General features: G+C 42.1%; 1 protein-coding gene across 10 annotated transcripts in view; it reads right to left on the reverse strand.

The window, feature by feature from the left end:
• DAG1 (dystroglycan 1) overlaps positions 1–18,244 on the reverse strand; it is a 56,912-nt gene that overhangs the window by 11,871 nt on the left and 26,797 nt on the right. For 6 of the 10 annotated variants that reach the window (XM_080934322.1, XM_080934319.1, XM_080934323.1 and 3 more), the window contains exon 3: positions 915–1,312. In XM_080934322.1, the coding sequence (XP_080790448.1) occupies positions 915–1,193 (279 nt within the window). In that variant the 5' untranslated portion in view covers positions 1,194–1,312. Of the gene's footprint in view, positions 1–914; positions 1,313–14,544; positions 14,631–18,244 lie in introns of all 10 variants that reach the window. The other 4 variants (XM_080934320.1, XM_080934317.1, XM_080934316.1 and 1 more) reach the window with 1 other exon arrangement.

Consider the following 18,244-nt stretch of genomic DNA (forward strand, 5'->3'; position numbering starts at 1 on the left):
CCTTTAGTCCCAGCCACCATCAGGAGACAGAAGCAAGGAACCTGTGGTGCAAGGCCAGCCTAATCCACAGAGCTAGTTTCTGGACAGCCAGAGCTATATAGCGAGACCCTGTCTCAAAAACAAACAACAACAACAGAGATTGGGGGGGGGGGGGTCAAAGAAAAGAGAGAAAGATAGATAGATACTGATCTATGAAATTCATCTGCTCTCTGAGTTAGGGCCTTCAGAGTAAGGTCACCCTGCGAATAGTCTATGGCTTACAGAGACTGGAGTCCTGAGGGAAAAAGGAAAACAGGTCCAGCCACATCAAAAGGAAAGAAGCAACAGATTCACCTCTTCCTGGTAAGACTGGCATGTAATCTATGACCGTTCAACCTAGAAGTCTGGGTTTGTATGTCAGAAAGGAAACACCAGACAGTGGACGTTTCAACCAAGAGCCAACAGTAAAAGTGCTGCTGGGCCGGGGTTGAAAAGGTTGCTCAGTGGTTAGAGCACTTGCCGGTCTTCCAGAGGACCCGAGTTTGGTTCCCAGCACCTACATGACAGCTCACAACCACATGTAACTCCAGTTCCAGGGAGCGTACATCCTCTTCAGTGAACACAAGGCACACACGTGATGTACAATGTACATGTAGGCAACACGTAACTTTAAAAAGAAAGAAGAAAAGTGCTGCTGAGCAACTTTCTAAGCTCAGGCCTTAAAGGAGGAGTAGTTCCAGGCGAGAGCCATGGCCCCATGTGTCTGACAGCTTCTCATCTCTGCAGGCAGCAGGCACACATGTGGTAATCACACTTACATGTGAGTGTGCAATAGATAAATGACTAAGATACAACAAAGGAAAGGGCATCAAATATCCAAACTAAACTGGAAGATGGAAACTCTTCCTAAGTTTTGTTTTTACATGCAGTCTCACCTTGATGATTTCTCCACTGGAGGCAATTAAATCTGTTGGAATGCTCACTCGAAATGAGCGCCCAACAACAGCCGTGCCGTCTGGAATGCCAACCACGGTGGGAACAGCCTCCTGGAAGTCCGAGAGAACTGAGTGCATGGACGCCTCGAGCTGGTTCTTCCAGTCCCTCACAGCCTCTGAGGGTTCACTGGGCCAGTGGGCCTGAGCCACAGCCACAGACAATAGGAGGAGAAAGGTCTGTCCCCAGAGGGGGTGCAGCACCCAGTTGTCCACAGACATCCTCACCCAGGGTAGTGTTTGCTCAAGCCAACAGTTGCTAAGGAAGGAAGCAAATGATGTGGTCCCAGGGTTGGATCCTCAGCTTCTGCACAGCTGTTCCATCCTATAGCACCCAGAGCCTACAAGAGAAGAGCAGATTCAAGCATTCAAACAGTGTTGGCAGCTTTCAGACTGTATACTTCCCAAGTGGCTTGCCAAGACATTCTACCCTATTGAGAAGCCTTTTATCCTGTCAGCAGCTACTTTGCATTGGAAATTGATTGGTCTAGTATGTGTAAAATAACACTGAATTTTTAAATTTTGTATAAAAATAAAATGTAAAATACCTCATTAGTAATTTAAAGGGAAGGCTGGAGAGATGGCTCACTGGTTAAGAACACTAGCTGCTCTTCCAGAGGACCCAGGTTCAATTCTCAGCATCGATATGGCGGTTCACACCTTTCTGTAACTCCAGGGGATCTGACACCCTCACACAGACATTCATACAAGCAAAACACTAGTGCATATAAAACAAGTGTATAAATCATTTAAAAAATAATGTAAAGAGATAATACATATTGAAATCATAGCATACTGGATCACACATTATTAAATAAAGAAAAATCTATAAAATACAAATAAGTGACATTAACGTCATCTTTTTATTTTGTTGTGAGACGGAACTCTCTAAATGACATTAGTTGACATTCTCTGTCTCTAAGCAGCACTCCTCCTCTAGACCTTTTTTCTGAGTCACATCTCCAGCCCAGCAACCATATGCCTAACACCACACTCAACTTTTCTTTCTCTTTTCTTTAAATTTTTTTCCTTTACCCTTATGAATTTTATTTTAGGATTTTTGAGACATGGTCTCTCCATGTAGCCCTGGCTGTCCTAGAACCCATTCTGTAGACTAGGCTGGCCTAGAGCTCACCTGTTTCTGCCTCCTGAGTGCTGAGATTTAAGGAGTACACCACCACATCCAGCTTTATATGTATGAATGGTTTGCCTCAAAGGTGAAATCATGTTTCAGATCACTTGGAGCTATACTTATGAATAATTGTGAGCTGCCATGAGTGATAGGAATTGAACCCTGGTTGTTTGCAAGAGCTACAAATAAATGCTTTAAATCACTAAGCCATCTATCTCTCTAGCCTTTCCAAATTTTCTTAGATCAATAATAAAAATATGAAAGAATATATAGTGGTGACAAATCTGCATACTCAGGTATGTATGACATTAGTGTGTTTTCTACTGAATCATGTGATGTGAAATAAATCTTAAGTAGGATGTAAATAAGGGCCACAAGGTTACTTCGTCTCAAAGAACCAAGAAAGGACCAGTGAGACACCCTTGAGTAAAGATTCACACCACCAAGCCTAATATAATAACCTGAGTTCCATCCCAAGACCCCATACAGTAGGAGAGATAAGAAAGAACTGGTCTTCACAGTTGTCCTATTGCACACTTGCACGAATGCGTGCTTGAACACAGACACGGGGGGGGGGGGGATGGGATTAATCACTTAATTAAAAAACATGGTAGAACAGGCCTGGAATCCTAGCCCTAAGAAGTAAAGCCAGGAAGACCAGAAATACAAGTATCCTTGACTCTACAGAGAGTTAGAGACCAGTTCTGTATCCTTTGGACTTGAAATCTTGTTTCCGTGAGTGTTGGGGGGAAAAATGAAATAGCTAACACCCAAACCCGTGTCGGTATCTGGAGATGCTGCCCCATTTATTCCACTCTACTCACCCTATCTCTGCTCTGTCTGTCTGTCTGTCTGCTCCCACTCTCCCGCCCTAACCCTGCTCCAGTTGCTGGACGGTAGTTCAGCAATAAAATTCCTGTCTAGCACATGCAAAGCCTGTGCTCAACTCCTGGAAGCACCACAGGGGAAATTTGAGTACTGGGCGTGCACCTAATGGACAAATAGGAGGGTACAGACCTTTGTTATTTTTACTTTTCCTACTTTTTTTTCTAATTTAGTTCATTTACTTTTCCAACTGCTAGGTCTAGTTTATCTTTTACTTTCCCAACTTGATTCTCAATTTTAAATTCTTAGCTTATTTGAAAACAACAGTAATTATAAGACACACCCTACACCCCACTAAAATCATAAGTTTAGTCCTACTATCTGTGGTCACATGACGACATGGGATGTCTGTTCCACAGGCATGACTAAGATCTCTGCATTTAGCAGTCAGGCAACATCCAGGCACAACTCCAACTACTATGTGCTGGTTTTCCATGCTCTGGGGAGAAAAGATAGTTTCTTTTATTAACTAAATGCAGCCTGTGTGTCTTTCTGAAGCTGGCTTTCTATAAGCAAGGGTCATGCCTGCTTGTGCTATAAGCTGTGTAGATTATGCCCACATGTCTATATTAAGCTGTCCCACTAGGACAAATTTTAATTTTTTTAATTTCTTTATTTGGGAAAGGGTGCATGCCACGGCAGGCATATGGAAGTTGAAGGACAACTTTTGGGAGTCTCCTTTTATCACATGAGCCTTAGGATTCAAGATCAGTCAGGATTAGCACCAAGTGCTTTACCCATTAAGCCATTTTACTAGTTTTAAAAAAATGTTTGTACAAGTCTCAAATGCACACTCTTGGTCACTAGAGAGATAGTCTCCCTTCGTGCAGGGACCAAAGCCCAAAGAACAATACAAATTCAATCACTATCATATAAAGCTAGCTGGCTGGCTACAATCTATTAGAAGAAAGGGTACAGTGATCCTGACAAGGCACCCACAGTTAACACTTGATACACATGCATACCTCCTGTGACAGCAGTACTCAAGGCTGACACTCTGAATTATCACGCCTGCACTCACTGCTGTCAAATACTAAGAGAGGGGTGGTACAATGCAGAGCAGTGCACACAGGCAATCAGACAGAATTCTCAGGGGTGCCCCTATGCCACAAAAATACAACTCCATAAAAACAGGCCCTATTGGAACTTAACAAAGACCCAGCTCTCTGAACATGCATGTCCATCGGCCTTGGTACACAGGGTAAAAGGTAAGTTTGTCTGACAGCAGTCTTAGACACTCTCTATCCCCACAGACCAGAGAAACTTTGAAAGTATTAGAAGAGCTGAAGAAGCAAAGTATAGGTGGCACAGGCTTAAAATCTTAGCAGCAGAGAACCTAAGACATGAGGATTTCATACCTGAGGTTAGCTTGGGCAACCTAGAAAATTCAAGGCCAGGAGGTCTACAATAGGGAGACCTGGAGAAGACAAAGCCTTCTGTGACAGTGGTATAGGAGCAGCCACTCAAGCTGTCCAGGACTGCCCTGAGAGCTGGCAGTAATGGGAAGAGCCTTTAACAACCTGGATACTTGCCCCATGGCTGAGCCTAGCATACATTCAGCATCTAACAGCCACATTTCCTCCTGGAGGTGGAAGAATATTTGAAGGCAAGACCTCCACCAAGCTCTTGGGAAGTGAGTCTCAAATGATGGAAAAACAGTCTGCAGTAATCTATCAGACATCTTTAATCTAAAAATGAAAGTCTCAAATAGGCAGAAGTAAAGTGACATTCCACAAGTACCTAAAAGGTAACCCAAAATATCAAACGTTGCCTTGCAAGGAGAAATTATACATCAGCCATTAAGGACACATGGGGACTCAAAATCACTATGCAGTGGCTGGCAACAACTCTAGTCAGCCAAGGCAGAATGGATGCAGAAGGGAAGAATCCTTCTAGCCCTTCTTATCACCTATATAGAGCCCACAACTGAAGCACATCACCTGATGGGAGGGACAGTTAGGTGCCAGTGTAGCACCAAGCCCTTATGATCCTATTGTGTTCAGAAAGGTTTTTTTTAATACTTATTTATTGTAAGTACACTGCTGCTGTCTTCAGACACACCAGAAGAGGGCATCAGATCTCATTATAGATGGTTATGAGCCACCATGTGGTTGCTGGGATTTGAACTCAGGACCTCTGGAAGAGCAGTCAGTGCTCCTAACCCTGAGCTATCTCTCCAGCCCTCCAGAAAGTTTTAATACCTGAGAAACAGAAAGCTTTATTCCCACAGAATCTGGGCCCTGAGAGAAAGGCAGCTCTGGACCACTCTGCCGCCTCCCCACATGTAATGTGCTTCTGTGCTCATGGGAACCCACGTAGCTTTCCACTCAGTGAATTCAAAAATGCACATATGGTATATTTAGTCCACAATAACCAAAACTCCAGGAATAAAACTTTTACCTATCTTAACCTAAAAACTCTTTAAAGAGCAACTATTGGTTTTCACTCTCTAAGAATAAAGGAAAAGTTTTGAGAGCCAACTCACTGTTAACTCATTCTGTCGATACGTTCCATACTGCTGAGGGGAGCATTCTACTCCTCAGCAGCTGCGCCACCTTAAAGCCATACTTATGCTGCCAGACAGCTACTACTCACTCTTGCAATTAAAGTGTATAAGGAAAATGAGATTTTCCTCTTAAAACACAATTAAAATAATAAAGTCCCAAGTCCCTGTTTTAAATGGTCTTAGGAAGATTAAAAAGAAGAAATTTTAATTAAAACAATCACTTTAGGCTACACCTAACAAAAAGCTTTTTTGATCCACATACTCAAAAGTTAAAATGCAATACTGTGAGTTCAACATTAACACAAAACCTCTGTAAAGTTAACCAGTTTAAAGCAGTTCAATCTAAAGGGCAAACAGATTTTTAAAAAAAGAAAAACAATACTGTGAAATTTACTTGAACTCCAAATATGAAAAAGCCAAGCAGAGTTTCTGCTCCGGTTTTTAAAAGGTCTTTTGTACTCTGTAACATAGAGAAAGGTCACCGGTGAGAATTTGAAATCTCACCTTAAAACTGTTGTTGACTTGGGGGGCAGATGGGATTTCTCTGCCATGGAGATCTGGCATGATACTGTAGAGAGAACTGTGAGCGACAGGGAGGAATAACCAGGCCCAACCAGTCAGAAGCCAGGGCCACAGAAATAACTACGTCTGAGAAGTAAGCACACAACCCTGTCTGTCAACAGGAAAAGCCACTTTAAAGCTTCTCTCACTTAGAACATTTCTTGTAAACCCTCACTTATCACAGATACTAAAGAAAGCTACAGTGGGCAGTGATTTCTGCTGATGGTGGCTTGATTTTTTCCCCCAATAATCACAGAAAGGAAGCAAAGACCTCTACCTTTATATAAATACACACAGGTAAAAACATGTGCTAGAGAAGGGAGAAGATACAGCTGAAAGCCCAGAACTAAATAGCTGTTCTCTACCAGACCATGGTCTGTAATCCAAGCTGACTTTTAATACCTTGTGTGGGAGGCTCACTGAGCAATTCCACACTCCGTTACACTCCACATACTGTGGTTAAATATTATCCACTATTAAGAAGTCACACTTAAAAACTGTTCACATGGTGAATTTTATGGCATGGATTTTTGGTTTTCTCTCCTGTTTTGTTTTTTGGGAGAAAGGATGTTATGTCCAAGTTGACCTCAGACCCTCTAGTGGGCACTAGCCTTGAACTTCTGCCTCCGAGATATCATGTATAATTCTGCCAGGCTTATGCTTTTAAAAAAATCATTTTTAACTCCCCCCTGCAATCCCAATATTTAGGAGGCTAAGGCAGAGAAATTGCTAAGAACTATAGACTAGTGAGATCCTGTCTCCAAAAATGGTTTTTTGTTGTTTTATTTTAGAGCCAGGCCTAGAATCCTAGCTACTCAAGAGGCCGAAGTAGATGGAACACATGGTCAAGGTCTGCCCAGACAACTTAATAAGACCCAAATTCAGGATTATTAATAAATAAATAAAATGCAAAGACTGGGAATATAACTAGTGGTTAGAGGTTCTAGGTTCAATCCCCAGTATACCCAACCTCCTCAACAAAAAAGGAAAATGATAACATAAGTTCAGGGCAACAGGCAGAGCACACCTTTGATCCCAGCACTGTGACAGCAGGTGTGCAGATCTCTGTGAGTTCAAGCCATCCTGGCCTACAGAGTGAGTTACAAGGCAGCCAGGGCCACAAAAAGAAACTCTATCTCAAAATCCAAACAAAACAATTCAGGGCTGGAGGACAAGCTTACCACGAACTATGTCCTGTGTTGAACCCCAAACACACATGCAACATTTTTTAAAAAATAACATGACAAAGCTGGAGAGATGGCACAGTGGTTAAGAGCACACTGTCTGCTCTTCCAGAGGTACTGAGTTCAATTCCCAGCACATGGTGGCCCGCAACCATCTATAATAGACTCTGATGTCCTCCTCTATATGATACCCTCTTCTGTCATATAGGCACACACGCAAAGAGATCAGTCATATACACAAATAAATAATCTTTCTTTTTAAAAAATAAGATAGCAACTTTTGAGGTTGGGGATAAAGAAATGGTTCATAGAGAACCTGGGTTTGGCTACCAGGCACTTTAAACCCCTATAACTTTAACACCGTAGAGGATTTGGCCTCTGCCTGCCCCTGCATTCACACACTCCTCCACAGACATACAGCACCCAGGGCCATTTATGCAAGAGCTGAGCTAGAGGCACAGCTCACTGGAAGGTTGCTTGCTTCGCATGTGTGAGGCCCTGGGCCTCAGCACTGCAAACCTAACCAGAAAACATTATTCAAACCAAGCTTCACAGCACAACCTGTGATCCCAGCAGGAGAAAGGCACAGGCAGAGATGACAGGATCACAGCAAGTTCAAGGTCAGCCAAAGATACATAGCAAGGCCTTGTCTCCAGAAAACTCAAATAAAATGTTCCTCAGAATCATAATATAGATGTTTAAAAAATTCTACAAGGATGTCTTAGGAGCTCATTCCCATAACAGGGTCCAGTCTTTTTCACTGTTAATGCCTAAACTGATCTCTAAGATAGAAAAGGGTTCAAATGAGCCCAGAGACAAGGGCTAAGTCTAATCATGCACTGGGTTAAAACAGGTAGAGCAGGAGGTGTAGTGCAAGAGGAGGGTAGAAGCAGGGGTGACAGATGGGTAGCCAGACACTGTAGTATACAAGTAGGAATGTACCTTCAACTCACATGGCATCAATGAATTCAACGAAAACAAACCACAATTATCTTAAGACAACACAATTAACATTTCAGGACACATTTGCTGACTACCCAGTAGAATAGGTGTGAGGCTTCAATTACTGTCTTTCTAAATTTCATACTCTATTCAACTAAAATTTTATATGCATTTCCAAAACACAAATAGTAATCCACTTAACTGGGTAGTCACAAGGCACATACCAATGTTCTAGGGCACATTAATGATAGTGGCCATATAAAATTACAATAAAGCTAAAAGAACTCCTAATGCTTAACCACAATACAAGGCACTACTCTCATTGTGGACACTGGGGTAAAACCTACTAGGCTACTAGTCAGATCACAGTAGGACACATACAATTATATACAGTTCAGTATGTTTAAAAAGGAGCAACTTGCTGGTTTTAGTAGTTACTAACTTTTTAGTATTTTTTTTTTAAGATTTATTTATAAGTACACTGTAGGTGACTTCAGACACACCAGAAGAAGGCATCAGATCCATTACAGATGGTTGCGAGTCACCATGTGGTTGCTGGGAATTGAACTCAGGACCTCTGGAAGAGTGGTCAGTGCTCTTAACCACTGAGCCATCTCTCTGGCCCCATACGTTTCAGTATTAAGAACTTACTCCTACTTGTGAATAAGAAGTAAAATTGGGGTGGAATCGAGGTGTCACTCTTAGGTACAGCATTTGCTCAGCATGCACAAGTTAAAGGTTCAATCCCCTACTCAGAAAAAAAGAACAGCTGGGAGAGCCTTCATGAAGAAGGGGGCAGGAGACAGTTATTAAAGCTAACCACTCGGGTGATACAGATGGTTGTGAGCCACCATGTGGTTGCTGGGACTTGAACTCAGGACCTCTGGAAGAGCAGTCAGAGCTCTTAACCACTCAGCCATATCTAGAGTCCTAGATTCAATTCTTAAAGCAAAGATATTATGTTTAGCCATTCAATGGGCAATTAATTTATATTCTAATCTATATTTAAAAATCTGAAGTTTATAAAGTTTCAATAAGCTAAGATTAAAGAAAAAATTTAATCTAATTTATTTTTATTTTATGCTCAATGATATTTTGCCTGCATGTATGTGTGTATAAGGGTGTCAGAAACCCTGAAACTGGAGTTACAGACAGGTATAAACTGCCATTTGAGTGCAGGGAATTGACTCCAGGTCCTCTGGAAGAGCAGCCAGTGCTCTTAACCATTTCTTCAGGCTCTTGAAGAAATTTTTTGAAGATTTTATTAGTATTATCACTGTGTGTGTGTGGATGGATGGGCACTCATAGAGGTCAGAGAACAGCTTTATTAAAGTCCGTTCTCTCAGCCCGGCTGTTTGGGCTCTAGGAAGCAAACTCAGGCCATACATAGGTTTGCACAGCAGCACTTAGCATATGTCAGACTCTGAAAGAAAAAAAATTTATGATTTATTTATTTATTTATTATGTAAGCACACTGTAGCTGTTTTCAGACACACCAGAAGAGGACATCAGATCCCATTACAGGTGGTTGTGAGCCACCATGTAATTGCTGGGAACTGAACTCAGGGCCTCTGTAAGAGCATTCAGTACTTTTAACGGCCCAGCCAGAAAAAAAAAAATTTTTGAGGCAGGGTCTGACTGTATATCCCTAGCTGGCCTAGAACTCAGAGATCTGCCTGACTTTGCCTCCTGAGTACTAGAATTAAAGACATAGGCCACCAAGTCCAGCTTCTTGAAGAAATTAAAAAAATAAATAAAAGTATAACTTGAATGGGTATCTATGTCTATAATCTCAACACTAGGAAGACTAAGACAGTAAGATCAAGAGAAACCAGCTTGGAATGCTCTGTGAACTCTATCTCAAATGCTAAAACCATACACAAACTTAATACAGCTTAAAGACACTGTGTTTATGAAGCCAGCATCAAGCATAGTAAGGACTTTGGGGCTTCACACACGCTCACCACTCACTCACCCAGGTTCAGCCCGAGCACATCCCAGTCCTGTGAACAACTCTACTGTCACTCAATGCCCACATGGATGTGCCTTTTGTTTTCTGGGTTTTTTTAAATCCTTTATGTTGTATTTCTCTTGTGATTTCTCTATATTTAGAATGCAGAAATGTCACTATGTACAATAGTCTACAGTATTCATTAGACTCAAGTGTTCTGTAAGTTTGTGGTCAAAGAGAAATAAGCTATACTATAAAAACAATGTATCACCTAGGTTTGCGTTATATGACTTTCATGTAACCGTCTAGCATATGCTCAGAATATACCCTCAACATGAAACAATGAGAAGTCAGACTTTTCCAAGGAGGTGCTTACTGGAAACTAAAGCCACCTTCTAACTTTCCAAACTCCATAATTACGCTAACTTCCATCAACTCAATACAAAGGTACAGAGTAGCAGTACCCTTTGAGGGCAGGATCAAGGTTGGACTACAATGAGACCTGATGGGAGAAGAAAGGAGAACAAAGAGGCCAGTGCAAGGTCATAGCTACATTTAATCTGCTGCTCCATCCCCCAGCAAGCAAGGAACTCATCAGATGTCTGCAAAGGGAAAGGGCTTCATTACATTCCTCAAATGATTTACCAGGCAGAAAGGCAATGACCACTTGATTATGTTTAAAATTAAAGGCTAAGCTTCCTGATTTTTTTCCCCCCATGGTAATACAAAAGACTAAAAGCCCATCACTCTAAATGTAATCTGGTTCCAAAGAACTGAATTTAAAAAACACTCCTGGCTGCTGGTCTTTCTGACCTAATTGGCTAATGACACAGAACACTCCCAAATCACTGCCTGCTTCTCTTCCTCCACATACCAAAACATACTCTCACAGACCATTAACTACAGCCATTGACTCTGCCAGCAGCCTATGATACAGGGCTGGGACCTCAGAAGGTCAGTGCCTCAGGATCAAAAAAGGATGTCACACCCCCTGTGACTGAGAGTCATGTACACTTACTTGCTCTAAGCTGCCACCTTACTAAGTGTTTAAACAAATACTTCAACCTTCAATGTTTAAAGTGGTGACAACTTGTTTAAGCTGCCTTCTTTTCTGAACACATTCATAACGTTTGACCATCAGAAACACATTTTTTCATGACAGAAATAGCCAGATTAACACACTTTGTTTATAAATCAACAAGACAAAACTAGTACCCACTGTCTTTGCCCAGGGGATTTCCTGCTAGAAGAATTCCTCCCCAACCACAGATAGTTTTATTTAACTGGCTCTTTTAACTTCAATCTTACCAGGGCTGCAACTTCTGAGTAATCACTAACTTTCCTATGTTAAGTTCATACTTGCAAATGCAGAACAAATGGCCAAAAGACAGTCTTGTGGACTCTTTAGAAGCCCTGTTTGCAAAGCTGTCACTGTGGCTGGTATGGAAGTGGTAGCCAGGCCAATGTCAAATAGGGGAACAGGGATACCTGCCATTATCTGGCCTCAGGATCAGGCTAGCCTTAAGAAGTGCTCAAAAGCACAGCTTCTAGTGAACTGCTGAGGCAAAGGTTCCCAGAGCAGCTCTCAAACTGCTAGCTTCCCCTGTGGAAGATACTGTGCAGCCTGTTCGGGGCCAAATACAGACTACCGGTCTATGTTTAGTGCTTAGCACAGGCTCCTCTACATCACACAACAACAGTGCTATGACTTGGATCTAAAACATCACCAAAGACTCATGTGTCCGAGGTCTGGTTGTCAGCTGATGGGCATGGCAAAATGATCAGATCAAAATTAACCTACTGATGAATTAACTCATAGTTTGATGGAAGGATGGAGAGAGGATGTGCGCTGCATGGATGGACCTTGGTCCTGGTCCCCCATGTGCTCTGATGCTCTTTTTCTGCAGTCATTTTCTAACTTCCTATTAGTCTCAAAGCATCAGGGCCAAGGAACAGGGACTGAGACCCCTGGAACTGTGAATCAACTCTGTCACTTTAAATAGTTTTCTTAGTTATTTGTCACAGCAACATAAAATCTGACGAATGCGAACATTCAACAGCTTTCCTCCATATATTTGTTTTGTTTTTGTTTTTGAAGACAGGGTTTCTCTCTGTAGCCCTGGCTGTTCTGGATCTTGCTCTGTAGACCAGGCTGGCCCGAACTTAAAGAGATCTGCCTGCCTCTGCCTTCTAAGTGCTGCAATTAAAGGTTTGTGCCACCACTGCCCAGCAGCCTCCTTAAAGTCCCAAAGACCTCTAGCTGCTGCTGATCACACTATATTTATAACCAGGTTAACATTTTTAAAGAAATCACTGAAAGCAATCAGCACTAAAAGAAAAGATCTGCACTTTAATAATTAAAAACCTACCCACTCATTTTAGAATCTAAAAATTAAATACTCAAGACAATGATGTACATCTTTCATCTCAGCACTGAGCTCCAGAGGTGGAAGAAGATGAACCTGAGTTTGAGGTCCAAGTCTACACAGTGAATTCCAAGCAGGCTAGGGCTACACAATGAGATTAGCTCAAAACAAAAAAGCCACTTCAAGGCAAAGGGGATAAAGGAATGACAGGCACAAGAGACCTGTCCTATCCAAAAGACACAGCTGTGATTGCAAACCCCCAAGGAGTTTGCAGCAGCAACTACAGAGCACTTTTCAGGGGCATCCCTAATCTATTGAGGCAACAGGAGATTCATGTGATGTTTCCTTCTTCCAAATAGTCCAGGACTCTTGAATTTCTAAACTGGGCCACTGTCAGACATGAATTAAGACTCATAATCTGAACATAGAGTTGTATCATGCCCAGCTTAACTCTTTGGGTACTTTATCTATGTTCCTCACGGAATATTTTAATTGCTTTTGAGATAAGTACTAAGACTCAAACCTAGAGCCTTGTGTATGGTAGGCAAGCACTCTTCTGCTAAGCTACTATTTTATTTTTATTTTGAAACAAAGTGCTGCTAATTTACCAAGGCTGGCCTCAGTCTGTGACTGCTCTCTTTCCGCCCAGGTATTTAAGCCTAAGTGTGCATCACCCAGCCCACTTCAACTGGCTTTAGATGTAGCACATAGGTATCCAGAATTTTTTTTTTAATGTCTTTATGGTTTTAAGAAGCTGGGCCTGATAGTGCATGGCTGCAATTCGAGTGCTGAGAGGTGATGGCAGAGGGATCAGAGTTTCTTCAGGGCCACCCTCGCTCTGCTGCACAGCAGATACCAAAGCCCAACTGAGCTACACATGAACAGTCTTTTTACTTTAAAAAAAAAAAGTCTACAGTTACAACAAAAATTCTTCTTTCTCAGAGCTGACTCTATTGCCACCCCGTCAGCTGAAACCACTACCTGCTATACATACTCAACAAACACTCAGGAGGAAACCAAACACCTTTGAAGCAAAGAACTAAACATTTACCAGTTACCCAATCACACAAGAGATTATCTTTAAAAAACAACAAAAACCAACAATGAACAAAACTAAGTTTCTTCTATAAATTGATAATCCAAAGATACCCAAGAATGTCAGCTTGGACTTCTGCAAAGGGGACTCGCACAGAAAAGCTAAGCAGCAGTTCTCCAGCACACTTCTGAGCTCAGTCCCAGTCTTGAGTTCCAATGGGTAACAGTGTTCTATGAAGTGATATCAAAGGTAATTCAAGGAAGGGGAGTGTCAAGTCTGCAAACCTACTTCTCATGTCACCTGTAATTCACCTGGAGTCTAAAGATCCCTTATAGACTGATTATCAAATGCTAGTGGTTTGCTTTCTTGGTTCTGTCTGGTGTTTTCATGGGTTTGAACTCAAGGGCTCACACACACTATGTAAAAGGCTCCATCACTGAGCTATACTTTTTGCCCCCACATATTAAGAATAAACCTGATGCCAGTCATGACACTAGAAATAACAAGCTCCAAACCCCACAAGCATCTAAGATAGCTCTTCAAATAGAATCCACTTCATATGCATCATGTACTCGTTACTTTCTCTTGGCTCATGCCCCACCTGTGTGATGTGTGTACAAACACAGACACTCAGAATGATTAACAACAGGTACTTCATTTGATATTTGAGAAATATGAAATCATTTTTAAAAAATACAAGGTAGATGAACATTTTAAATCCTAGTTGCCCTTCATAAGAAAACAGAAGTCCCTACCCAACAGAACTGCAGGCATAGAGCAGACAAGGCCAAGTAACTGCCAGCAATTCCAACACTCCATTCAGCTGGGAGATGGACAGAAGTGTAATAATAAGCAACAGCAATTTCTCTGACCAAGACTTGTATTTATAGCCAAGTCTGTTCTCAAAACCTTGTTTTCTGAGGAAATACAAGTAACAACAGCTACAACAATAATCAGCAGCATGAATGGAGATAACTTGGGCAAATGACAAATTAAGTAACAATACTTACTATCTGGTTTAATCACTGATATTGTTATCACAGAACACCTACTGCTTGCTTCAACAATATTACTCATTTTTCCATAGCATCTTGTTCTAGAGAAAAAGAGACAGACAGACAGACACAGAATTTTAAGCTGGGTGTGGTAGCACACACCTTTAATCTCAGTGAATCTTTGTGAGGTCTAGGTCAGCCTGATCTACAGAGTGAGTTCCAGAATAGTCAGGGCCACAGAGAAACCCTGTCTCAAAACAAAAACAAAAAACAAAAACAAACCAAAAAAATGTTTGTTCTTCCTTAGAGGATTGAAAAATAGACCCAAAGTTTCAGTCCAGTTCAAACTTAGGCCAAAGGTCTGAGACTGAGGACTGCTGTTTACCTCCACTTCATCTCCTGAAGCCCTTCTCTCCACCAGCCTTGTCAGCATGTCCAAGCTTCCTTTCCCCCACCTGTTTGTTGTTGTGTTGTTTGGGGTTTTGGTTGATTGTCTGGTTTTGTTTTGAGGCAGTGTCTGTTACATAGACCTGGGTGTCCCAGAACTCTCTACATTTGGGATTCAGACCCAAGACAAAGGGTTGAGGTGCATGTTTTACATACCAAATCAGACCTCCAGGCTGCCAGGTTCTCCCAAGATCCCTCAGTCTCTACCTGTTGGAGGGCAGAGCTAGCATGTCCCACCCCCTGCCCAGAACTTTCCAGCTGAGGGATTGGGCTTCTCCTACCCCAGAGGCTCTTTCCTATATAATCTAGACACTTTGGTCTCCCTGTCCTTCTCTCCCCCTCTCTCTGCATTTTCTCTCTCCTGGTATATATATGTTCTTTCTCTTTCCCCTCCTCCCTCCCTCCCTCCCCCATGGAGACTTTCCTGGCTTCCCAATAAACCTGCCTTTATAAACTGATTTTGCTTGAATTAGCTCATTTCATCAATGGAGAATAACACAAGGGCCTCAAACAGAGATATGCCTATTTCTCCTCCCAAGTGCTAGGATCAAAGGCATGTGTTCTGGGTCTGTTGTTTTTTAAGTCAGGGTCTTACTACATGGCCCAGACTGGCCCTGAACTCAAGCTCTTCCTGCCTCAGCCTCCAGTGTTGTATTACAGGAGAGAGCTACCATTCCCAGACAATACCCAGATATATGTTTGGATTCTCTCTCTGCCCTGCATTCTACCTGTACACACACAGGACTGCACCCATGGGCTTTCTATGCATACTGAGGACTAACTCTCACCTTTCTCTTGAAAGATTATCCTTCCTTTGCTATACTGCTGATGCTTCTGCTATCCGCCAATCCTAGTTCATTGAACAATGAGCACTCTCAGAGGTGCTCCTACAACACAATTATGCTCCACTTCACCTGGAGTGCTCACTCCCAGAACAGCTGCCCTTCAACACACAGTATAAAGTAGTTGATCAATAAATATTTGGCTGATGAATGAGCATACACTGAAATTTTTCTTCATCTGTGGCTCCATACCAAGATTTACTTTCCTTTGTTTCTCCGGATTGAAAAGGATAGACATTTCCAGTGTTGAAGGAAAGTCACCAAGGAAATGAGTGTTTCCGGTGGCCTTGGGAAGTGCGTGAATCAGAAAAGGGATTGCATTCATCTTTCTAGAAACGCTTGACCAATGGGCAGTATGTCCTGTTGTTTTTGTAAAACTGGCTGATTCTTTGTGGGGGTACAGAGGTGTCTTGTGCTAGACAAATGTTCTACCACTGAGCAAGCATGCCTAAGTTCTTACTTCAACAAAGTACAGAAGTTATAGGAAGGCAAGACCAAGGACTCTAAACCTCTGCCACAGTGTGGAGCCACCGAGGCTATAAAAGTACATCTCTGGGCCATACCCCAAACATTCTAATATGGGGTCACAATCGTCAACCAGTTATTATCATAAAACCCTGCCTTAAAGACACAGGAGCTCTGAAATAAAAATAAGTACAGTATACTGAGGGATCCAGAACACAGAGCAAGTGAGCACTGAGAAATCCAAAATGAACTTGGCTAAAGAATCACAAAGAAGCCAAACATGGTAAACACAGTATGACACATTCAGGAGACTAAAACACAAGATTCCAAGTCAGAGGCCAACCTGAATCTTATAGAGATCAGCTTTTTTTTTTCCTAAAGGTTTTTTACTTATGTGTTTGTGTGTCTGCAGAAGCCAAAAGAAGTCACTGGATCCTCCAGTAGTGGTTATAAGCTGCCTAACACAGGGGCTTATACCTGAACTCAAGATCTGCTACAACAGCAAGTGCTTTTAACTTTTAACCTCCCAGCCACCTCTCTAACTCAGGTTTTCAACCTATGGGTTAATGACCCATTCAAAGCTCAAAGGACTCTTTCCCAGGGGTCACCGGTCAGATTACATTTTACATTACAATGTATAACAATAACAAAATTGCCGGGATAAAGTAGCAACAAAACAATGTTTTGGGTGGGGGTCACCAGAATTTGAGGAACTGGATTAAAGGATCACAACAGTAGGATCTAGCGCCAAAGAACAGCTTTACAGAAACAGAAACAAGCTGGGGGTAGTGATACACACCATTAATCCCAACACTCCAAAGCAGGTGGATCTCTTATTAGAGTTAGGAGGCCAGCCTGATCCAGGACAGCCAGTTACTGGTAAGACCCTGTCTCAAAAAACATACAAACAAACATAAACTGGACTATATTGTGAGACAAGCATTACTTTCCCTCAGACTGAAAAAGTGGTGACATACACCGTCATTTTAAAAGCACAGACACTACAGACCCAGGTCCACCTGAGCTAGAGTATATGGCAGTTTGACTGAGAATGGCTCCTTTTTTTTTTTTTTTTTTTAACAATTTGTTTTATGTATATGAGTACACTGTAGCTGTCTTCAGACACACCAGAAAAGGGCATCGGATCCCATGAGATGGTTGTAAGCCACCATGTGGTTGCTGGGAATTGAACTCAGGACCTCTGGAAGAGCAGTCAGTGCTCTTAACTGTTGAGCCATCTCTCCAGTACCTCCCACATGTTCTTGTAAGTGAATGACTGGTCCCCAGTTGGCAGAACTGAGGAAGGATTAGGAAGTGTAGCCTTGCTGGACCTGTTATCATTGGGTGGTGTGGGGGAGGGGTGCTCCGAGGTTTCAAATGCTCACACAATGCCCAATCTTGCTCTCTGCCTCCTACTTTTGGATCAGGCCTAAGCTACTGCTCCAGTGCCATGCCTGTCTGCTCAGTGCTTTGCTCACCGACATGATGGTCACACACTTACTCTCTGAAATTGTAAGCAATCCCTAAATTAAATGCTTTCTTTTATAAGTTGCCTTCTTTGTTCATGGTGTCTCTTCATAATAGAAAAGTAACTAAGACAGAGTGAGACCTGCCTCTCAAAAAAAAAAGAAAATAAGAATGAAGATATTTACAAGTAAAGATTTGGACAGAAGTGCCCCTTCTACCTCTCTGACCCCAGCCCTTCCTTAGGGTAGCAGCCATAGTCACTTGTTCCACTAAGATTTTGTAGCCTGAACTCAAAATACCTGAAGTTGCTGCCTGAGCCAGGTTTCTCATTAGTCATTCTAAACATCACAGGGCCTGTGTCAGAACAGACTGAAAGTGACAGATAAAGCCTGGTGCCTGTTCAGACTAAGTGCTACACTGCTTCTTCTAAAGGCTGGCTCATCTGCACTCAACGGCCACAAAGAGGAATATCATGTTCTGAATGTGACGTAAGG

Source organism: Micromys minutus, assembly GCF_963924665.1.
Source record: "Micromys minutus genome assembly, chromosome: 21".
Lineage (NCBI taxonomy): Eukaryota > Metazoa > Chordata > Mammalia > Rodentia > Muridae > Micromys > Micromys minutus.